The sequence below is a fragment of the Mytilus galloprovincialis genome, chromosome 4 (assembly GCF_965363235.1).
Source record: "Mytilus galloprovincialis chromosome 4, xbMytGall1.hap1.1, whole genome shotgun sequence".
Taxonomy (NCBI): Eukaryota; Metazoa; Mollusca; class Bivalvia; order Mytilida; family Mytilidae; genus Mytilus; species Mytilus galloprovincialis.
In genome coordinates this window covers 62,293,901-62,319,548 of record NC_134841.1, presented here as the reverse complement: position 1 = coordinate 62,319,548, position 25,648 = coordinate 62,293,901, and the positions used below count along the sequence as shown (strand labels likewise).

Genomic DNA, 25,648 nt, shown 5'->3' with positions numbered 1-25,648 from the left:
GAAGGGTTAAAATTGGCCCTGATTTTTTTATGTTTTTTAAATTGGGCCAAAAAATTACAAATGTCACATAGAAATACTTGTGATAATACTACTAAGACAAAAATATTTTTTCTGGCACTTTCCTTTACTATTTATGGAGCAATTACCCCTTAAATGAGCATAATTTGTATTAAAAGGTAAATTTTGGTACTTTTGGTCCATAATTTTAATTGTTTTTGGCATAATTAACCTTGGCCTCCATCTACGATCCAAAAAGTTTTTATATTGATGAAATCTATATCAAAATTGGAATATTTTGGTTACAACACATTCTGGATCGTAGGTGGCGGCCAAGGTGTTTCAAAAGCTTTTAGGTCTGAAAAATGCACAAAATTGGAATATTTTGACAAAATGTCCAAAATGGGCTTACTTTGGCGAATATCTTGTAGTCTTATGAAAAGAACTGATATATTTAGCATTTATACTTTTGAAATAGACCCATTTACGAACCAAATTGAGACCTTTTTGGTGTTTTATGATAAAGTTGAAATTTTAGGCCATTTTGTGCCATAAGTGAACCTTGTCCTTTCTAACATGAGGCATTTGCCTCATTTGCCTCAATGTAGTTACGGCCCTGTAATCATTACATCTTTTCTGTAGGGTATAAACACATTCACTTAACCTTCTGTGTCTAGTATCTGAATCAAAGTGATTGTGAGTGTGAAATGGTAAAGACTGCTTTCATTTTATAATTTTGTGAATTTAATATATTTGAGTTAGAGTTGTCTTCCTTGGTTCCACAATTGTACATTTGTAGTTTAACCTTTTTCAGAGTATTTCTATCACTGATTCAGACACCATGCATTGCTTATGTCAATTTTAATTATGGAAATTTTTGGTATCTTAAATACACATCATATTGTAATTTAAATATCTAAGTATAACATACCATTAATAAATTGCTTTAAATTAACTAATATATGATATAATGAATGATCACTTCACTACACTATTTTGTATGAACTATGAAAGGTAGTTTTACTAATAAACCTTTGGAAGATTAAAATATCAAGTCAGTACTCAATGGTGGATCCAGAGGGGGGCGTAGAGGGTGTACACCCCCCTTTGCTTGGGACTTTTTTTTTTTCTAAAATGATTAATCAGACTAGACTTCGTGAACTTTGCCACTTCCTGTGTAAAATTTTTATGCGACAATTCTTCACTTTTATATATATACATATGTATAAGATATTTTTCGCTGGTATTTACTAATTATGTCAAACTCATGTGATTCACTATGGTGGAGTTGACCAGTGCATCAAAAAACGTCACTCAACCATTTTGATTGCAGTAATACATTGCTTAGGCTGAAGATGACAAACCATGATACCTTCAAAGCGAACAGGATTAAGCAAGAACGTAGTGACTTCAATTTCAAAATTAAACCAAACAAAAAGTAATACTCTAATACACTTTCATGAAAAAAATCCACAGCAATATTTAATATATACCTACGAAATCATGTTTTACCCCAAACGCCCCAGCCTGTTTTAAAATAACATTATAGGCTGAATAATGATCCCCAGTTAGTTTAAGCTTTCGATAGATTTGAAGTCTTAGGTACGAACCACTTGATTTGAGGAGGCAGTCTAAGGTATTTGAGAGAAAAAAATCTGACTGAATTTTGCATTAAATAAAAATTCTGGCAGTATCTGGATTGAAAACAATAATCTTGTCCACTTTTTTGCTATTAGAAACGAAAATTTCCAACAGAATTTTTTAGCATTAAATAAACATGATGAATAAAAAACAGGCGTATTTTATTTTAGGCCGGGGTTTGCATGTCTGACCGGAATGTCTGTTTTGCTGAACTGATATACTGAATACTTTTTTCAAGACCAGACTGCAACCTAACTGCTGAGTGTGGCCTCGATGTCTTCATTTGTCGACCATCATTCTTAAACTCGTAGTCATTTCAGACTCATTTTTGAGCCTTTGGTTGATTTTGGAACCACTCACCTCCCTTAAATTTGTTGGGTGAAACATATCAACCAAACATTTGGATAAAACTTTTTTAACTCGTGTCGGTCATATTGTAAATTTCATTGAGTAGCCCGGCGTATTTCTTGATTACAACAAGAAACATGTGAGGTTATGCTAACTTAACATACAACAAACGAGCATTTTCAATGTCTATTTTTTACTGACAAGTCGCACATCAAATATATCAGTACATGGCTTTGGATTCATACTTTCATTTTATGATAGACAGTCAATAGGGAGAATACAGCATAAAAATTGGCCAACTCTTACACTTTACAGCAACGATAGAATATATATGTCCCATGTCAGGAACCCTTTAAAAAGTGCATTTTACACTTATTTCATGTTTTTTAGCCCAAAAAAGGTCCCACATTTTTTTAATTTTGCCCCCCCTTTCTGAATTCCTGAATCCGCCCCTGGTACCATTACGTTTCGATTGCTTTAGCCAAAAACTGACCTAATCACAAAAATTTAACATTGATCAATGAATCATTGACATGAGGTCAATGATAAATGAACCTTGTGAAAATTACATGTACATATTACAATCATTCTTTATACACAAATTAATAAATACACAAAATGACAATAAGGTTAAGAACAGCTGTCAAAATACAAGAAGGAAACCGAAATCTTAGCCCAAATTGTTATGTATTCAAAATACAAATTATCCTGCTGTCAACACCACAGCTATTGGACTAACATCATAACATTTCACATTTTGTGGCACAGCCAAACACATATTGATACATAATAGTGAATATTAGTCAAATACATGTGCTCAATTAAAACAAACAATAAAAACATCAGATTTCATTTTGTGCCTTTTGTAGAGATCTGTGATGAAGATGCAGTGATGTTTCTGGTACTTGTTGTTGTAGCTGGTGTTCTGTAATACGAGAAAAAATTTGCATCAGCCAATCTTAAAATAATACAAATATTTTGCTGAGAATTCAACAAAGAGCTACAAATGCTTTAATTTGGCCATTAAAATGAACTTTGCAATGTCAAAATATACATAACAAGAATGTGTCCAAAGTACACGGATGCCCCACTCGCACTATCATTTTCCATGTTCAATGGACCGTGAAATTGGGTAAAAAATATAATTAGGCATTAAAATTAGAAAGATAATATCACAGGGAACATGTGTACTAAGTTTAAAGTTGATTGGACTTCAACTTCATCAAAAACTACCTTGACCAAAAACTTTAACCTGAAACTTGCACTTTCATTTTCTATGTTCAGTGGACCGTGAAATTGGGGTCAAAAGTTTAATTTGGCTTTAAAATTAGAAAGATCATATCATAAGGAACATGTGTACTAAGTTTCAAGTTGATTGGACTTCAACTTCATCAAAAACTACCTTGACCAAAAACTTTAACCTGAAGCGGGACAGACGGACGGACGGACGGACAGACGGACGAACGAACGGACGCACAGACCAGAAAACATAATGCCCCTCTACTATCGTAGGTGGGGCATAAAAATCCATATTATTTTAATTTCAAATATGCAACTTAAGAGAAACTTAACCAATTTTTCAACCTGTTATGTTGACAGCTTTAAGTGTGAGATTTTTAAGGGATTTTTAGACTGGTTGCCTGTTTTGATGCATTTGTTATGTGTACTTCCTTCTGAAAAACATTGACCACACCCTCTGACCAAAAGAAAATTGTTATACAATTATCAATTATGGACATTTTACGAGGTCAATACGCTATATATATGGACCTGTTCAGAAAATATTGACCGAGGAAGAAGTCTAAGGTTTAATATAATCTAACTGGTCCATATAAAATGTATTGACTGAGTGAAAGTCCTGAATTTTTATATTACATATATATATTTCTAAATGTAGTATTGTTGAGTCAATATGGCAAAATAATGAAAAAATACAAAATATATATTGGAAAACATGTGAATAAATAAAACAATGAGAAACAAAAAAATGAAGTATAGAAATATATAGATCAGATACAAATTCTCACAAATTTATGCGATCAATGTCGTTAAACATAATGTATCAAAATTTAACCATAAAGTTAGATACAATTGATTTTCATCCTAAGTGTGTACAATTATGACTTCATAACAATATTATAAAGGTACAAGTTGAATTTGTATTTGTCAGATAAATTTACACCTTTTGTCATCAAAAGTTGATAATTATGACTGAATTTAAATTTTCATAGAGCCAATATTGATCCATCATGAACCTACTCTCTGAGCTTGTATACATTTAAGATTGATTTGAAAAAAACAAGATTTATATGAAGTTTATGCTTCATTTTACACTCCCAACCTTTCATATACAAATGTTTACCAGTTCAATATGAAGTTTATACATCCACTAGTACTGGACTCTGTTGAAATTACTCAAAAGTTTTTTACTTACTTTGCTGAAGAAACTATCGGTTTCTTTTTATTGAAGCTTGCCTGGTTCTGAGACGTTTGTGCAGGAGGCTTTCTTCAAAATAAATATAAAATATATCAAGATTGTGTAAACTTGTAATTTCTTTGTAGAAAATAATTGTATATGATTATTGAAATACACACAAAAAAAAAAACCAACAACTGTACATAATTTTTCATAATATTTATCCAATAGCTCAATTTGGTTGAAATAATACATGTATAAATTGGGGAAATGCAATCCACCAGACAAAATTTTAAAATTTCTTCTCTAAAGAATGCTTTCTTACAGAAAATTTATTCTTAATAAATGCTGACATTAAATTTTTTAATAAGTAAATTTTTATGTGTTCATTGAATCTGTTCCTTCTGTTTTTGATGAAAGTTCACGTCTAAGTGGGAACTGTGTTAACCCCAGATTTACTGGGGTTCATGATGTTCAATCATTGTTTATTTGACTCCCTGTTTCTCACGGCTGGTAATCTACACATGCAGAACATTCTGTTCTTCAATGAAAACCATAAGACAATTTTCGGCTTATGCTTGAGTGGAGTAATAGTCACTGCGCTTCGAAAGGTATGTTAATTTCTAAATCATAATTTTCTAAGTCAACCAATCAAAATATTAAAAATTGGAGAATGCTATGCTGTGGTGAATACTTTAAAGAAGAGACACATGTAACATTTACTGTTGTGCATGGAGTAAACTCCTACAAAATCAATGGCCCCACAAGTAATTGCCGAAAAATGTGACAGTTAAATTTTGAGATGGTTCTATGAGGGTGGTAAAGGGTTATTTTCGTGTAACGTTTTTGGCCTTTTTATTTCACATGTTTTCATGTTTTGACATTTTATTTCTCGTTTTCACGTGTTTGGTTCCAAGTGCGTGCTTTGTGTTTCCCCTTATTTATTTTCTGTGTTTCATTCTGGTTCTCTTAATTTCTCGTGCTTGTCCCACATTTCAATATGAAAAATTAAGTCCCGGGTTTGTTTTAAATTATGTGTTGTTCTCAGGATATTAATTGCTATTAAATGACTGAATAATATTTTTGTTCATATCAGATTCAACTTGCAGGGCAAAGGTGATTGCAGGGTAGTACATATTAATGTCCATTAATAATGACTGCATGATCTCAAAGAACTGCTCAGTAATAACTTCAAGTATTTTTTCCTTAATATTTTCAATTTTATATCATGCTTTGTTTTTCACAATTTTTTCTCTCAATAGATTTTTTATGACTTTTGAACAGCGGTATACTACTATTGCCTTTATTTATACATACATACAATACTAAATATCTTAATTAAATTGTAATAAAAAAAAATATATCACCCATTTATTCCCATACCCTGATCTATGAATCTTATAAATGACTTACTTTTTATCAGTTTTTCCTTTGTTGAAGACTTTATTAACATCTAAATTAAGTACAGGCATTTTATTCTGTCCTTCAGATCCATTACCCATCAACAATTCTCTGTCAAGTTCAAGTCTTGTAGGTGCATACATATTAAACCATTGCTGAAAGTACAATACAAGAAAATTAATTAGATTCTTTATCTTGCTTTTTATTTGAGGTTTAAATTGTCAAGTGATGCTCTGTGAAAACTTATGTGAAAATGCTAAAATGGATGTGGAACAATCCAAAAGCACTTAAAAATCTCTCATTTCCCATTTATTTCCTTAATAAATGTTACCATGAATATATATCTAAGTCTTTTTCCATCAAGGAATTTGACTATGATAGAAGATTTTAGCAGTCTCTGTACTCAACTTACTTTACATATGGTATATATGTCTTTAATTGACAATTGTATTTTGATCTTGGACTAATTTTTACTTAAATGAATAATGCCATGGCAAACAGACAACAACAAAAATTCCATTGAAAACTACACATATTCAACTAGTATTTATGAAAAGTTTACCAAGGAAATAAAAAGTAAGATAGTATTTAAGGTGCAAGACTTTTCCATATTTTACACAAGAAATTTTATAGTTTCTTTAGAAAATATTTGTCCCTGGGAAATAAATTGATGACAGCTTTAGTCAGCTGCATGAGTACTTTACATCTTGATTTAAATCTTGACAAAAGGGACAAAAATTTTTATACTATATTGCGATTCACAGAAGATATAACTAGTCAGTCATCACTGAGGTTGTGAGTTTCAAATCCTGCTTGTGCGGGTGCACACTTGACTGCAATCTTCATTAACTAGGAGTGTCACTTTTCCTATCGAAGGTCGATGGTTTTCTCCAGGCACTCTGGCTTTTTCCACCAATAAAAACTGGCTGCCTCTAAATAGCCCAAAAGAGGTGCATAAAATAAAAAAAATCAGTAGATATGTATGACATCCCTGAGCTTGTTGACAATGTATGACATACCTGAGCTTGTTGACAATGTATGACATACCTGAGCTTGTTGACTAAGTCCAATGTCAGTAATTCCATACTGCCACTGCGGAAGTCCTAAATGCATCAACATTAACCTGAAGTATGCCATGAATGATTCTGCAAGGAAGTGCCATCTCAATGATCTGTCTAAAAACCACACTTCAGTCTTAGGATCATTTCCTCCTAAAAATATTTGTAGAAATACATACTGTTATTATGTTAGAGAGATATAAAGCATAAATATCTAGCAACTATAATTTACATCCCTGTTTTTCTACATATCCAAACATATATTTGTAGGGGTAATTAAAATATATGAAATGGAAGTCATTCAAAATTTAAATGTTGTGATTCAGTAATGTTAGGTCATTCATCTATCTACTGATTTCAGGTCCAGTGCAAATATTAAATACCAGTAAGTAAATAAATAACTGGTAACCCTCAAAGACTTCATATGTGCTCTACATGCAAATTTCGAAGAATCATCATTATTCACCCAATCAATACTACTTGTTACAATGTTTGAATATTAATGGAAAAAAGCCTTTTCTGCAAAAAATTCAAATAAAACAGTTGTGTCACAAATGTATTTTGGTTATCACAACACTATCATTTCCTGAAAATTTAAAATCCAGTTTTAGTGTATCATAATCATCAGTGCTAACAAATTATTTTACAACTTATTCAAATCTAAAAAAACAAAACATCAATCTTGTCCATTTCATCTGGTACAATTTGATGTAAATGAGAAAATGAAAATTATATACATGTATAAATAATCTATAAAAGAAATGTATACAAAAAGAAGCTTGAATAAATTCATGTTAAAAAATAAGCTGCTTAAATATTTAAGATACTCAAACTTATATTTATTGTCTATATTGAAATGGAATAAATTTTTTATAAGAATGACAACAACACAGACTAAATCTACAGTGACTTATAGACTAGTCTACAGGCAAATCACACACACAAACAGAAGACTGCAAAAAGGCTGTAAAGCATAGAAATGCCTTTCAAAAATCGTAACATTAAGAATTGAATTTATTTCAAAGTATATGCAAGAACAGCATTGGCATGGAACCAACATAGATATAGGAAGATGTGGTATGAGTGCCAATGAGACAACTCTCCATCCAAGTCACCATTTTTAAAAGTAAACCATCATAGATCAAGGAACAGTCTTCAACAAGGAGCCTAGGCTTACAACGATGTTGTGATTGATTTAACACCGTCACTCACGTGGTGACCCTGTATGGGGTCAATAGATTCCATATGTGGTTCTTGAGGTCACATTTTCTATTAATGGTGACACCATCAATTATGTTATTGAACTTCATGGCTTATTTTTCAATATAAAATAGCAGGAAAAGTTCCAAGCGCAATAAATTTGTTATACTGTTTCTCACTGACCCACTACAGATTCAAAAAGAAATTACAGACCGAGATCGTGTTTCATTTAGGATGACCTACATTTGACAATTGTATTACCATTGTCCACATTTAACTTGATTGCAGCAAAAGCATTTATTTTATACCTTCTTATTTATTTGAAACATAAAAAATATTTTTGTAAGCTATCTTGTATAAATATCACATTTGGGTATGCCTAAAAAACAACTGCTGGGATTTTAAATTATGTTAAACATCAAATATGGTATCATATTATAGTATAAGTAAGTAAGTTAAACTTTATTTTTATTTGGCATATTGACATACACTTCAAATTTTCAACGAATATAAATATGGTATCACTATGTAGCAAAAATCAACTGTTGAACTCACTGAACATAAAACATGATGAACTGGTATTATAATCTACAAATTAAATGTTTGCCTTTACCAGAAATATTAATGAAATTGTTACCATATTCCTTTTCACCTTCCCATAATTCCAAATCGCACCACATTCTCACATGAACTTTCTACCTTCCAATATATATGTACAGGGTAATAACTCTATGTATCATTAATAGCTTTTGACTGTGCTTAATATTATCCTATAATATGAACACATTTCATAAAATTTATATCATTATGAGCTAAATTTTTGTAATTATAAATTGCTTTATTTCTTAAATTTCATATTTTTTTTACTGTAAACTAAGAAATATTCACTGATTTTGTTTTAGTTATGTTACCTGGATATGCTTAGGAGAAAAAATAAAAGGTAGAAGATTATCACCCAAAATGATAATAATAAATGATATTATTTAATAAAATCTTAAACAAAACATTAAGACATCTTAACATTATAGCTATTATTCTTGGATAAATTTTGAAATACTTAAAAAATTATATTTTCTTCAGACTTAAAAAAAATTAAAAAAAAATCTTGTATTCAATGAGATACCCTGACAAAAGTTGTTGGTACATAATTGGTTGTATAATACCAGATGAAGGTTTCTATGTATACAGTAATTTAATTCTCAATTGAAATGATAAAAGCATAGAAGAGTCAATTGAATCAATATACTGTGGATTCATTATTATTCGTTGGATACCAATTTTCGTGGAATTCGGGGATAACAGGTAAACCATGAAATTTAATGTTCATTGATTGACAAATTTCCCATATGCTGGTATGCAGACTTCGGCAAAACCATGAAATTCAATATCCACGAACATGTAAGTTTTCCTTATTCCATGAAAATTGGTACCCACGAAAATAACTGAATCCACTGTATGAACATTAAAAAAAAATATCATATTATAGGATAAATTAAACATGCTCATTTCTCCTTTTCCTGTGAAAACAAATCAGCACGTGGGAAAGCTTTTACATAGGTAAAGGGAGATAATTAGTGGTGAAGTGTGTACGTTAGTTTCCTACCAAATCTGATCAACTCAGATGTGTGTTTTCCATCAAACAATTCCTGAGAATCTATGTATCCTATTAAAGGGAAATAACTTAGTAATTAAAACTAAATACAATAGTAATTTCCATCACACTATTAAAGGGAAATAACTTAGTAATTAAAACTAAATACAATAGTAATTTCCATCACACTATTAAAGGGAAATAACTTAGTAATTAAAACTAAATACAATAGTAATTTCCATCACACTATTAAAGGGAAATAACTTAGTAATTAAAACTACATATAATAGAAATTTTCATCACACTATTAAAACTAATTGATCATTTTATGATAATTGCAGTGAACATGTTTCTGGGGTGATGAAAGAATCTTATCATATTTGAATTTCGAATGAAACAACTGATCCTATTTGCAAGTTAATATTGGGTTAAAGCCAAGAATTTTTTCTTACATTTAATTTCCATCCATGATGGCTTGCTAAGAGATTATATTGCTTTCTGATTAAACTGAAATACCTCCTAGTATCACTCCCATATTTCAGAGATGAAAGTGTGTACGGATATAACAGACTCCTAAAACAATTACAATATGATTTATTTAAACCAAATTTAACACATCTCATGCTAGTTTAAGAGAATATCTTACATCCAATAAGTTTCAAATTGATTGGACTTCAACTTCATCAAAAAATACCTTGACCAAAAACTTTAACCAGAACTTTGCACTATCATTTTCTATGTTCAGTGGACCGTAAAATTGGGGTCAAAACTTTAATTTGGCATTAAAATTAGAAAGATCATATCATAGGGAAAATGTGTACTAAGTTTCAAGATGATTGGACTTCAACTTCATCAAAAACTACCTCGACCATAAGCTTTAACTTGAAGCGGGTCGGACAAACGACCGGACGAACGAACAAACAGACACACAGACTAGAAAACATAATGCCCATAAATGGGACATAAAAATGGGGCATAAAAATTAAATGTCCAGAGTAACAAAAATTTGTTTTATCAAAAATTCTAAAAACAAAATAAAAATTTCACAAGTTAGATTATATTCAAAGTATATTGCATATCTTTAGACAGAACTCTATCAATAAAAATTGAAATCCACTTGAATTCTATTATCACTGAGTCATGACTTTTTTTAGAGTTATAATTCTCCAGAAATAATTATAAACAATAATACTGAGTACAATTCCTCAATGTCAATTTTTTAGGGGAGCAGGAAAAATGTAACAGAGGTGTGAAAATCAAAACTTAAATGATAATAACTGATATTTCACTTTAATTTTTTTTTATTCTTTACAAATATAAAAGTTATCTTAGTGAAGTTTTCTGATGTTATGATAATTTAAGTACTTTTACAGTAATTGTTGCAATGCAGAATGCTAAATAATTAAAATATTTCTTTAGTAAAACAAGAGAAGGGAAATAAAAACATTGATTTATTTCTCTTTGATTATAAAATGACTTGTCCCAGATTTTTATTGTAATTTTTCATTTGTTCTGTTAGATACAATAAATCTCCTTGTATACGTCTTTGAATCATTGTAACTTAGGAAGTCAGTTCTAACATCAATCTTTTAATATGTTGGGCATGTATTTTACTGGCAGAAACATTTTTTCTTCTTTTTTTTTTCTTTTTTATCTTTTATACATTCTGTCATGTTGATTATTTGCTATACAGGTTTAACAGAATAGATTGATTGATTGTTGGTTGCTTAATGTACAGTGGCAAATATTTCATGCATATTCAGAACAATTACAGAATAGAAGATAAGTTCAACTAGAGCCAATTAATACATCAATTGTTAATAGAAAATTACTCAATAAAGCTAAGTACTTGTCAATCAGAATTATGAGCACATTATGACAGAGTTGATAATTCAATTAATTGTTACATCAGATGATGATGATGGATGGCTGCGTATGAACATCCAGCAACAAATTGATATGCATATTCAGGACGAGAACGTGTAAATGTTTGAATTTGTACAAATTTGTATGAATTTGTACCTGCTTTGTACAGACATACTGAGGCTTAAGGTGGTACCCAACACTTTCACTAAAATTAATTTGGCTCGTTTAATTTTCATAAAATTTTGACAAAGTATTTACTTTGACCAAAAATATAAAAATTTCAAAAAAATTGAACCAACCGTTTTATCAGAAAAAATACACTGGTTATATAGCAGTTTGACAAACACTTATTTTGATCATTGAGCAGCTTAATATTCCCTTGAAACACAACATAATTAAAACGTTTAGAAGATTTTACACAGTTATCTCCCTGTAGTGTTAGGTACCACCTTAATTTTTAACAAGCTAGTTCACAACGTAATAGTCAGCAGTAGAACATTTCACCTTACACGGACACATTACTCTCAGCCGACCATTTTGCTCTTTCTACTTAATGCCACGTGCTAAGTGGTGAAGTAGCAAATATGAATTTTAAAGTCTTTAATTTAAACTGGCTGGGGTTCAAACCCTAGACCTCCCACACCTTAGGCGAAGAGGCTTCCACAAGACCACTCTGGCTGTTAGATATGTATGAGAATATTAAAATAAATGATGAAAGTTTTAATTATAGCCTCTAAATAAGATATGAATATTAAAACATAGTTTTATATAAAAAAAAAAAAAAAAAAACAACTGTAAAACAATAACCATAACATTATAAACATGTAAAAGGTCATCACATTCTTTAATCTACATCTTCACTTGTAATGAATAGATATTTATTAAAATCAACATTCCAGATCCTAATTCTATCAGAGGTAACACTGCCTTATAAATAATTATAACATTTCCATTTTCAAATTAAAAAATATTCCCCTATAAACGAAATAATTCATTGTATTGTAATTTACTAAATTTGTCATAACTGTACCTGTTTTGTTTTCTCTGAAAACTAAACAAACTCTCCCATACCCATCACATGGATCCATTTCATATATCTTACATCTGCTGTCAAATGATGGTTTCTCTAAACCTACAAATATCATATCAAAGATCATTATTTATTGTGATCCAATGCATGTTATGAATATATTCTATAAATCAACTGGCAATTTCAATTAAAGCATATCTTTATTACTGCATTAACAAGAAGATATAGATTAGACCGTTGGTTTCCCCGTTTTGTTATATATGTATTTTTACCATAGGACATGGGTTTGTCAACTGAAACCAAATTCTGACCTTGATCTTTGGCCTAGGAAGTTGTACATACACTATGACACACCCTCTGGTGTTAGTAATTATACATATGAACTTTGAAACTTTTTAAATTGTAACGATTCTCTATATGTAAAGCGGACACAACTTATGGATGGACGGAGGGACAGACTGATCACTACAGGGGGACCCACCCAATGCTGGGCCCTAATTTTCTATGAATATTATTAGTCCACTCAAACTAAGTTTTAACCTCAAACTAATTGCAACAGAAAATGTTTTAGTTCTAATCTATAGCATTAAGCCTCAAAGATACACAGACAAAAGTCCAAAAAAATCTAACTTGAGGAAAACTCAAAATCAGTATTTTTAATTTCCTATGGAAATTAACATTGGAAGGGGAGATAACTCTGCAAAAATGAGTCTTTTTTTGTAAGTTTTTGGTTGATTTTCTTTACATTTATGTAAATTATGATTTTTTGATGGGGTTATATGTTCGTATTTGACTATATTATATAATCATCTGCTCATGAAATGTACAAAACCGAAGTGTTGCAGGTATTTTTTTTTTTTGGTGCATTTCATACGAGAAATTGTAAATATGTGGCTTTGTGACCATTTTGAAAAATAATGTGAAAATTTGGTATTGTTTATATCTGTATATTATATTTTTTCAGCATCTTACTTGCTTAAAAGAAACTTTAAACCACAAAAAGAAGAATATATGCTTAATCATTTTTACTAAATTTGAGATTTTTTCCCTTGACATGTTGAAAAATTTAATAGATGGTCAACTAATGAATTACGAAATCTAGATTGTAGCTTGATAAAAAATATGAAAACATATAGAGTTGTTTGTTATACTCTATAGACGGCTAAAATATCAAGAGTCAATGCATTCTGTTGAATAGAAGCAGTAAAGTTATAACTTTGTATCAATTTTTATTGATATTTCTGCCTTTTTTGCAGAGTTATCACCCTTTTCAATGCAAATCTCCATCGGAATTATAAATAGTAATTTTTTTGGTCTTCCTCAAGTAAGATTTTATGGGACTTTTACTGTGTATATTTGGGATATAATGCTTAAGATTAAAACTAAAAATCTTCTGTTGCAATTACTTTAAGGTTAGGGTAAATGTATGCTAGATTGACTGGACTATATATATATATATATCTCATAAAAAGAGATATATATAGACTTGGCTTGTGAAACAGCTTTTTTACAAAGTGCAACCTGTATGTGAAAAACATCAAACCTGTAGCTTCGTCTTCATTATCAGAGTCTGCCTCTAGGTCCAGCAATGTAGGATTAACATGACTGGATGCAACATTACCAGCAATACGGGTCAACTGACTTACTCTGTTGATGTACAGCTTCCCAACTGGAGTAGGACCATCTTAAAAAAACAATTTAATCATCATATACATTGTAGCAACATTACCAGCAATACGGGTCAACTGACTAACTCTGTTGATGTACAGCTTCCCAACTGGAGTAGGACCATCTAAAAACAATTTATTCATCAAATAGCAACAATTGTTAAGATTTATGTTTTCTTAACAAAATGATTCCTCAATTTTATTCATGTAAATGATCTTAACATGAAATAAATGATTAAGCAATGTTAAAAACTAACTACCTGACACTTTATCAACTGATGAAACACCTGTATGATTCAACTTCAGCAGTCTTTACTAGTCTAAGATCATTTACCATAACCTAGCAGTTTAGGCAATAACCAACGGTGTAAATGTTCAGTGGCTGATCTAGAATTTACATAAGTGGGGCCCACTGACTGACTAAGATTCTCTATATAATCAACCAATTTTTTCCAGAAAAGGGAGGTGCCCAAGCCCCTCTTAATCCGCCTCTGATGTTTTATAGAATTTGTAAACTTCTGTTTATAATATGTCCAAAAAAGAAAAGAAAATGCAGGTTTTTATAAAAAAAAAAATTTATACAAGTTTACTTTTATTATGATACACTACTTGATGTCCTTGATTTTGGAAAAACTCAATGTTTTTACACATATCAAGTTCAAAGCTACCTTTGAAATTTGGATGTAAATTTCTTTTATAAAATATAACAAGAATGTGTCCATAGTACACGGATGCCCCACTCCCACTATCATTTTCTATGTTCAGTGGACCGTGAAATTGGGGTCAAAACTTTAATATGGAATTAAAATTAGAAAGATCATATCATAGGAAACATGTGCACTAAGTTTCAAGTTGATGTAACTTTAACTTCATCAAAAACTACCTTGACCAAAAACTTTAACCTGAACTTTGCACTATCATTTTCTATGTTCAGTGGACCATGAAATTGGGGTCAAAACTATAATTTGGCATTAAAATTAGAAAGATCATATCATGGGGAACATGTGTATTAAGTTTCAAGTTGATTGGACTTCAGCTTCATCAAAAACTACCTCGACCAAAAACTTTAACCGGACGGACAAACGGAGGAACAGACGGACGGACAGACGGACGAACGAACGAACGGAGGCACAGACCAGAAAACATAATGCCCCTCTACTATCGTAGGTGGGGCATAAAAAAGGTTTACATTTTCAAGTTTTAACTCAATGCTTGTTTTCTAAACAGTATTTGTTGTTTATTTCAAATGATAAAACCAATTAATGTATTCAATGCACAAAAATGTAGATTTGATGTTTATGAGTAAGGCATGGCTATATAAATGATTTGTAATATTAATGTGTGATCCAATCTACAAATACAGCCAACAAATGTTGACTCAGAAACAAACTTGGATTTTTTGACAGAATTTGATACTTGAAAATTGATAAAACTAATGACATTCATAATGTGGATACATGATTTAACTACCATAAAGATTTTACACAAACGTGTACAGTTAAATTGTGCATACTAGTATTTACACATGACACTAGTTGTTGTGAGCATTGAGAATAACATATCAGTGTATGAAGGTTTAAGTGGCAAGCATGGCTACATCCTAGTTGGTGACGCAATGACCAGTGGCAGATTCAGAAATTTTCATAAGTGGGAGCACACTGTCTGACTGCCTAAGAGGGGGCCTGCTCCAGTCATGCTTCAGTGATTTCCTATATAATCAACCAATTTTTTTCCAGAAAAGAGGGGGGGGTTCCTCCTGAAAAAAAAACCCTCTCAATCCGTCTCTGATGACTAAGGAAAGAATTGAACAATAGTTTCAATCTGTCCAAAACACCATCTCAAAATTTTATAAAAACAAGTATATCCAACAGATTCCTCAACAATCTGTGACATGCCTTAGGGAAACCTAACAGTACCTTTTTTTCATAATACATGTATAATAGAGTGGTTCCTTTGGTTGCTTTTTGTCAAGTGCAATATATTGCATGTTTATAGTTGCATATGTCTTGAATTGAGTCTGTATCCCTTATAATCTCCTATTGCAGGACTTTCTAAATAAAATTATTTTCTGCAGACATTACAAATTAATACACTCTTATCTATTAGGTATTTCTTTCTCAATGTAGGTATACATAATTCAGTTGTATCAAATTTGTTACAAGTGCAATCATGCATGAATAAAAAAAAATACTAAAGTAAACATGAAAAATGACACAGCTAGCTTACAAAGCCCTGATAATCTCAGTTCTACAGGGTGTCTATAAATCTCTGGTCCTATAATGATGAAAAAATCTCATTGTTCAAAGTTTATGAAACACAGTTACCCATATGAATATATATCATTTTTATAAATAGACAGACTGTTTCCTGAAACTCTGGCAGGTTTTTTTCTTCATATATGTCACCATTAAATTAATCCATAAAGTTTTGAATCAATATTTGAGTTTACTTTTAGCTACATGTATTAGTACAATAGGTTTTCTGCAAATCAACATACTTCTATATTACATATTTAAGAAATATATAATAAAAGTTTAACATAAAGACAAGAGCTTATTTATTTAATTGAAAAACATTTATTCTATATTTGCAATTAATTTTTCTTTTTTTTTGTATGTGTGCAACCAATATATTGAAGGAGATGAGGTACAATGTACATGTTTGGTTGCAAATGAGTGCTTTATATAAGGGTGCTTGCAGTTTCATTATCATCCATTTTTGGGTGTACACATATGTGTTTATTGTTTCATTATTTATACTGTGGAATATGTGCACCTCATTTGTGATTACACATGTATTATTTTTAATCATTTTGACTATTCTAAATATAATTAAACATTACTTCATATTGGAATTATTTTTAATAATGGAATTTGCATTACTTCTTGTGCTTGAAATTTTGAACAAATTCCATGATTATTCTGAATTATAATGTTTTGAGTGTTGCAAAACACTTGCCATATAATGTTTTTTTATATAGATAGTGTTGTGCGCCGCACAGTACATTCTATAGAAAATGTTTTATTGTCTCAGTAATAGAAAGTGTTGTGTGGAGAACAGAACATCAAATACAGAATAAACCTGGAATTAATTAAAAAAAAAATAAAAAGAAGAAATGCAAATTCCAAAATTTAAAATAATTCCAAGTTGAAATACATGTAACAGCCTGTAACTTACTGTCCATTTTCACATTCCATGTCAATTTGAAGCCATCAGTTGTCAAATAAAAGTTCTTAAAATCTTCTGGCAGGAAGCAACCATTTCTCTAATAATTAAAATGAATATATATAACAAACTGAAAATCTTGATGAATCTTCAATTCGTTGATTATCAGTTTCTATTTCAATATTGTTTCTTGAAAAAAATTAGTTGACTGCGTACACCTGTAGGTCTTGGCATATTTGTAACTGTACATTATTGATTATTACAACAACTGATTTTTATAGTTCTTATGTTGTGCTTTATATATAGATGCATGAATACCCTGCCACATCCAGTCTGTGTATTTTGTTAGATGTCTTTCTGCTTTTTATTGATCTGATGACTTCAGTCATTTTCAACTGATTTTTATAGTTTGTTCTTACATTGTATATTGTGCTCTAACACCACTGTCCCAGGTTAGGGGAGGGTTGAGCACTCACAAACATGTTTAGCACATCACATTCATTATGTGCCTGTCCTAATATATAAGTCAGGAGCATGTACTGATGTCACGGAATAGAAGTTCCTTCATAATATAAGTTCCAAAAGGAATAAATATTCTGGAATATATTTCCACAGGAATAAATATTACAGTACATGTTCCTAACAGAATAAATGGTATAAAATATTTGTTCAAACAGGAATAGGTATTATGACATTGTTTATAACAAAGTTTCCAGTGGAACTTTTGACAGGTGGAACAAATATACGTTGACACTTAGTTCAGTGATTGTTGATAGTTCATGTCTGACACACTTGTTTTTGGTAAATTATTTTGTTATGAATAAGGCTGTTAGTTTTCTCAGTTTAATTGTCTGATATTTTTCGTGTCCTTGCCATCTTTTTTTTTACTTATAAGTAACATGTTCAGACTTTTTTGGGGAACTAAATGTTAAAGTCAGAAGTTTATAATCTATTTTAAATTCATTTCCTTCTTTTCTACATTTGAGGAACTATTTGACAATTTCTATAGACATCTAGCCAAATGTACTATAGAAGACTATATAAAATATCAATCTCTAAATGTCTTTTGTGTTTTGTGTTGTTGGTTTGCTGTCTTATTGATATTTAAGTTAACCCGCATTTCCTTTTACTTGTTGAATTTTCAAAACCACAGTGAAGACCAGCAAATGATAGATAATGAAATAAAATTTGAAAATTGTTGTTTTACAGAAAATTCAAAAAAAATCTACCTGTTCCCACATTAAAACAGCATGGCGATCTGCTGGGGCTCTTTGATCCATCTCAATTTTGCACACACCAGTCTTTTTTTCTAAAAGAAAATGAGACTATAGCAATAAGGAAAACTTGAAATGCTGTGTTCACAATAACTGACTACTTACATGAATTTGAATAATTATGAATTTTTCACATTTGAAAACAAAACAAAAAATAATTGGAAAAACACAGAAATTTACAGATTATGTTTGAGTCATGTTGAGTAGTGTTTTCTCAATATGTCCCCAATAACAGGAAGTAAAAAATGAACTAAACAAAAAATTAGTATGCTACATTTGTAGTCATGCTAATGAACTCAAAACTGTTAACTTGTTTTCTAACAGCCCTCACATTTATCATTACATATAGATTGTCAATCCTTGATTAAAAATAATGAAATTGAAAATAATTCTGTACAGCAAAATATGATTGGAGAATGGAAATTAGAAAAAATAAATGAAAATAGAAAAAAATATTGATACAGATAAAGTTGATTGTGTTATAAGCAAGCTGAATACTTATAATGATAAAGAGAATATCTTAAAAAACAATATGAATAATTTGGTACATGAAGTTTCTGATATCTTGATTGATTCTGCAAAACTTACTTTTGGTACAAATGTGTATGCTAAAACTATGTTGCGTAATTCTAAGAAACAAAACAATAAACAATGGTATGATAAGGATTGTAACAAAGCAAAGAAAGAATTAAGAAAATCACAAAGACTTTATAAACATTATGGCTCATAATTTTTTAAAGAAAGATTACGACAGAGTGAGCTATATTATAAGAAAGTGATGGATGGAAATATTAAGAAATTAAATGCAGATATGAGCGACAACATGAAAAAATTGAATAATAAAAATCCCAAAGAATTTTGGAAATTATTTAATAAAGGACATCAAAGAGAAAAAAGCAATATATATCTATTTGAACATTATTTGATTTTTTTTAAAGATTTGAATAAGAACAAGTTTGAAGATGAATTTATTAATGAAAATAATGTCAGCTCATCTTGTGACGATGAAACACTTAATTGTGTAATTACAGGAGAAGAAATTTTAAAAGCTGTTAAAAAGACGAAAAATAATAAATCGCCTGAGGCAGATCAAATCATTAATGAATACATTGCTTCATCTCTAGACAGTATGATTGATATATACACAAAATTGTTTTATCTTATTTTTGATACGAGTATATTGCCGGAAGCCTGGCTTATTGGTAATGTGATACCAATATTTAAGAACAAGGGGTGTAAATTCGATCCAAAAAATTATAGACCGATAACTTTATTGTCGTGCTTGGGGAAATATTTACATCTATTCTTAATGACAGGTTGGGGTTTTTCGTTGATGAAGTGAATATATTAAATGAAAATCGAGCTGGCTTCCGACATGGGTACTCTACAACAGATCATATTTTTTTCTTTTAATATATGCACTTTTTGAACTTCTCAGTGTTAAAAAGAAAAAGCATTTGTGCGCTTTCGTAGATTTTGGAAAGGCGTTTGATTTTGTACACCGTAATTCTTTATTATATAAACTCCTTTTGAATAATGTAAAAGGAAAGTTACTTTGAGTTGTTAAAAAGATGTATGATGATGTTAAATCACGTATTGTTCATAATAATAATTTATCTACCATATAAAATTGAGAATGGAAAAGGTGAATGTGCCAAAGAGACAACAACCCGACCATAGAAAAAAAACAACAGCAGAAGGTCACAACAGGTCTTCAATGTAGCGAGAAATTCCCACACCCGGAGGCGTCCTTCAGCTGGCCCCTAAACAAATATATACTAGTTCAGTGATAATGAATGCCATACTAATTTCCAAATTGTACACAAGAAACTAAAATTAAAATAATACAAGACTAACAAAGGCCAGAGGCTCCTGACTTGGGACAGGCGCAAAAATGCGGCGGGTTAAACATGTTTGTGAGATCTCAACCCTCCCCATGTAGAAAAGTAAACGCATAACAATATGCACATTAAAATTCAGTTCAAGAGAAGTCTGAGTCTGATGTCAGAAGATGTAACCAAAGAAAATAAACAAAATGACAATAATACATAAATAACAACAGACTACTAGCAGTTAACTGACATGCCAGCTCCAGACTTCAATTAAATTGACTGAAAGATTATGATTTCATCATATGAACATCAGGCACAATCCTTCCCGTTAGTGGTTTAGTATCATACCATCATAAGTTTTTGAATAAATGTGTTTAGTTCCGATGCAAAGACCCTATAAGTGAATCAATATTAACGCCAAAATATGCAATCTTTAATGACCTGACAACAGTATCGTAACTATATCCCTTCTTAAGGTAGCACAATACAAAGATTTTTTTACTTCCAATCACTAACCTTTAAAATGCTGTAACTTTCTTATGAATGCATAGAAAATAATAAAAGAGGCATATATAGAAAGATAAAAGATTAATCTTTTAAATATTTGCAATATTTTTATTATGCAATCATTATGTAATCAATTATTATGTAATTAGTGGCAAAATCTGGGTCAGTTCACTTGAATGAATTTAGCTCTATCATCTCTTCAACCATACAGAAAATTTTAACGAAATCTTAATCAACACATCATGGGCTTCAAAAGGGTGTCTCAAATTGTTCTTATGGTATTCCATTCTCTCATAAATCTCTAATTAGTGTAAACATCCTAACCACATAAAAGAAGATAATGTTTGATTAGGTGTAAAATTTGTTTTATACATTCTATCTGAAATCTGAGACACCCTTTTGTAGATAATGGCCATAGGAACAACATATAATAAAATCAACCCTCTAGGGATACCTATGCAGAAGCTAATTTCATTTGAAAGTGGAAATTTCTCGAAAAATATTTTAGACACAGTTAACATTATAATTGGTTACATAATTGTTGCATAATGCTAACATTGCATTAATTTGAAAGAGTAATCTGTTAGCTATCCAAAACTACCACTTTTATAAATTTTCAATCATTATTAAGAAAGTTACAACATTTTAAAACTTGGGAGTTGGAGTTATAAAATCTTTGTATTGTGCTACCTTAATAAGTCTATTCAAAGGTTTTGTTAGTTTTTGAGGTGAATACTGATACCTTTGTGCTTTATAAAGAATATTTCCATAAAAAATTGGATGTGAAATACCTGAACGTATAAGAACATGTTTGCTAGTGAAATTGGTGTAAGACACTCAGAAAATCTTTCTCCTCTGTTATTTTCTCTATATTTGAACGATTTACAGCAGTATTTAGAAAATGTTAACATAAGTGGTGTGTACAATCTTTAACATTAGATATGGAAAATGAACTTAATATATACCTAAAACTGTTTGTATTATTATATGCCGATGATACTATTTTACTTGCTGAATCAAGTTCAGATTTACAGTTACTTTTAAGTAATTTTTCACAGTATTGTAATTATTGGAAATTAAGAATCAATTTTAGCAAAACCGAAGTGATGGTTTTTACAAGAGGAAGAATATCCAATAATTTGAAATTTTGTATTGAAAATGAAGAAATAGAGATAGTTAAACATTATAAATACCTTGGTGTTATTTTCTCTAGAAATCAAATGCATCTTTTTTCGAAACTAGGAAATATTTACGAGACCAAGCAACTAAGTCTATGTATAGTGTTATCAAGAAGAGCAGATTGAATCACTTATGGACTGAACGCCAACTAGAAATGTTTGATAAAGCTGTTGTACCCATTCTTCTATACGGGTCTGAAATTTGGGGATACGAAAATTTTGATATACTTGAGCGAGTTCATTTGAAATTCTGTAAGCACATTTTAAAACTTAAAAACTCGACTCCAAATTTTATGATTTATGGAGAACTTGGGAGATACCCCATTTCTTTATATGCATAACTACGAATGATAAATTTTTGGTGTCGCCTTCTTGATAATACAAATGAAGATAAATTATCCTGTATACTATATAAATTACTATACATTAATTATAACAATTATGGTATTGGAAATAAATGGATTTTATGTATTAAGAAAATTTTTGATGAATGTGGCATGTCAAATGTATGGCATTTTCTGCTTGATACTATCTTATGATCATAAACAAGCTTCTGTCCAAGTTTGGTACAAATCAAGGATAGTTTATGAAAGTTATTAAAATTTTAAAAACTTTAACCACAAAGTGAATGTAATGTTTCCTCGCAGAAAAACTAAGTCCATTTAGGCCACACCAATTTAATTTCTTGTTCTACGGATTTTTGGACTCCAAAAATTGGGGCGAGCAAGCGATTTGAAAATTTTAATAAAAAAATATTTATTTTGCAAATTTTTGAGGCGAAGCTTGAAAAGTAAAGGCGAGCGATTATATATTTTTTTTGTAAACATAAAATAGTAGGTTTTGACAATATTAAAACTTGATTTATCACTTGTACTTTGACATTTCTTTAATTTATGAAGTATTTTTCCCTGTTCACCAATAAATAATTGAATAATTAGATTTGGTATATGTATATGTGCCAATTAATGAGACAATTCTCCATCCAAGTCATAATCAGGCTGGGAACAACCCCTCAATTTTATAAATATCCTTTTTATGAGGGGTCAATATAAGTTACAATATATATTTTTTTGTAAATAAAACTTTTTAGTACAAAAGAGCTCATATTTTCCCAAAGAACTATATATCTATCTGGTATTAAATGGTCAAAACATGCCCAAGAATTTTGTAATATTCCTGGACTTAGGCCATGTTAACACATTTACTTTAATATTATTCAAAATAAATAATATGATCATAAATAATTCTCTTTAAGAATATAGTAATGTTGTTTAAAATTATTTAAATATGATGTATTTCTCCTCTCTTTTAGTTAATTTTTTTAAGTTCTTCAAAGGATTTGTATAGTAACACTATTCAAATCCTTGGTATTTCTTCAAGTTTCTTTTTTACAACAGTAAAATGACCCCATATGTGCCCTTCTGAGGGATAATAGCAAATACAGGTCATAGTACGTACAGCAGAGCTTTGACCCAGACCAAACAGCAAGCTATAAGGGACCCCAAAATTATAAGTGTACACAATTCGAACAGGAAAACCAACGATCTAATTTATATATATACAAACGGGAAAATACCAAATAATATTTATGAACATCAACGAACGATATCTAACTGCTGAACGACAGGCCCCTGAATCAATCAGGACAGGTGCATAAACATGCAGGGGGTATGGATAGTTTTGTATCGCCAGCATATTGCAGTTAAAGGCATTTCTTTCCGAAGTTCTTTGAAGTTTATTTCTAACAACGAACATATTTTGATAGGGAATCTAAGTAAGGGGGAAGGAAACCAATGTTTTGTTCTGTACAGGTATTTTCTTCTGTTTTCTATCTATATCGGAGCACTCCCATTTGGGATAAATGGGTTTCATGCTGAATCAAATATTATCACAGACATTGACACAGTGTACTTGGGTGCTTATATGTTTAAATCGTTATAAATACATGTTAGATTTTGATTATAAAAACAAGTGCAAATATTTGTTTATAATATTTACAAAAAAAACGGTGCGGGAAATGGACACAATTACATTTCCGGATGCGGGAAGCGGGAATATAAAAAAATAAAAAATTCTGCTTTGAAAAAAAAAGGTGCGGGCGGGTCCGTCGAACAAGGAATTAAATTGGTGTGGCCTTATAAGTAAAAAACGGAAAAAATGGAATTTTATTTTTACAAAATTTACTTCTGGATACTTTCTTATGATCATAAACAAGCTTCTGTCCAAGTTTGGTAGAAATTCAGTATAGTTTAAGAAAGTTATTAAAATTTCAAAAACTTTAACCACAGAGTGAATATTTGTGGACGCCGCCGCCGCCGACGACGCCGACAACGCCGGAATGTAGGATCGCTAAAGGCTCGACAATGAGTCTAGAGCTACAAAAAAGTAATTATCTGATCAGGATCACTCATACACAACTATAAAATTGATTAAGTCCTGTGCTCTTCTCATTGGTAGATTATGTTTTGAATAAATATTTTTTGATACAATGTAGATGGATCAACATCAGAGTAAAAAAATATTTAAAAAAAGAATACTGAATGTACTTTTTTCTTTTACAACAGGATTGAAAAGTAATGGGGGTCAGTAAAGGAATTTAGTGTGAATCTACAGTGTTTGTAAACAAGGCCATGTGAATGACCAAAAATGCTGCATAACATATGTTTTTATTTTTGCAAAAGATAGGGCTACATTTGTACTTTCATGAATAATATATGAAAGATTCCAATTTCTTAAGGTAAATCAGGTATAAATTTAATTAAAATCAATGTCAATGAGAGATTTTGTACTGAATTTACCCGTATATTTGTTGTTTTAGGTATAAATTATCATGATCATAACTTAAAACTAGAAAAAAAAAAACTTTACCTGAAGATCACATTTATTTTTAACATTTATTTATAAAATTCCTAACAATAGACCAATAAATCCATGCCATAGATAGAAACTACATTTTTTTGTAATAAGTGCCTGTGATTCGAAGGGGGTCTCATTGGGGGGTTCCGATCCCAGATCCCGCTTATTGTTTTGTCAGATTCCCGTATCCAGCTTACACTATGTACGTAAGCAATTCTCATTTTTTTGTCATTTCCCGGTACCAGCTAGACCTCATTTCCCGTTTTCACGACACAATAATTGGACTTTCACGTGTCCCGCTTACAAAAAATCCCGCGTCACGCTTACACCCCAATGAGACGCACTGAGTTGAAGTGTATTATGTATACCCAGATTTCTGATGACGCCTATGTTTAATTGTTCTAACAAGTTTCTAGTTTTTGCTAGCTCTTCTAAGTTGTCCATTTTAATGTTAAGTAAGAATGATGCACAGATTAAATGGTCATCTATCTATCATGATGTCATTTATCATTCCAAAAAAATATTGTTTTGATTTCTTCAATGTCAATTATGATATTGCCTTTATTGTAAATGACTTGCTAAAAATCGGGATATAAAACGCAACAGAGACCAGAAGTTAAA

General features: G+C 30.6%; 1 protein-coding gene across 2 annotated transcripts; it reads right to left on the bottom strand.

The window, feature by feature from the left end:
• Nucleotides 1-2,434: 2,434 nt before the first annotated feature.
• Nucleotides 2,435-25,585, bottom strand: LOC143072646 (tubulin polyglutamylase complex subunit 2-like). Of its 2 annotated transcripts, XM_076247689.1 has the most exons (10): nt 25,396-25,585; nt 18,610-18,689; nt 17,393-17,480; nt 14,092-14,232; nt 12,549-12,650; nt 9,665-9,724; nt 6,851-7,014; nt 5,816-5,958; nt 4,421-4,492; nt 2,435-2,911 (listed from the first exon to the last, which is right to left on the bottom strand). In XM_076247689.1, exons 1-10 carry the CDS (start codon nt 25,469-25,471, stop codon nt 2,836-2,838), a joined length of 1,002 nt encoding a protein of 333 aa, XP_076103804.1. In that variant the 5' UTR covers nt 25,472-25,585; the 3' UTR covers nt 2,435-2,835. The 2 variants fall into 2 exon arrangements, with proteins under 2 accessions (XP_076103804.1, XP_076103805.1); XM_076247690.1 differs by lacking the exon at nt 9,665-9,724.
• Nucleotides 25,586-25,648: the final 63 nt, after the last annotated feature.

Coding starts and splice junctions, on each gene's coding strand:
- LOC143072646 (XM_076247689.1), bottom strand. CDS start 25,471: ATGGACAACTTAGAAGAGCTAGCAAAAACTAGAAACTTGTTAGAACAA. Junction 12,651..14,091: donor TAATGAAGACGAAGCTACAG/GTTTGATGTTTT, acceptor TGATATTTGTAG/GTTTAGAGAAACCATCATTT. Junction 7,015..9,664: donor ATCTGAGTTGATCAGATTTG/GTAGGAAACTAA, acceptor AAATATTTTTAG/GAGGAAATGATCCTAAGACT.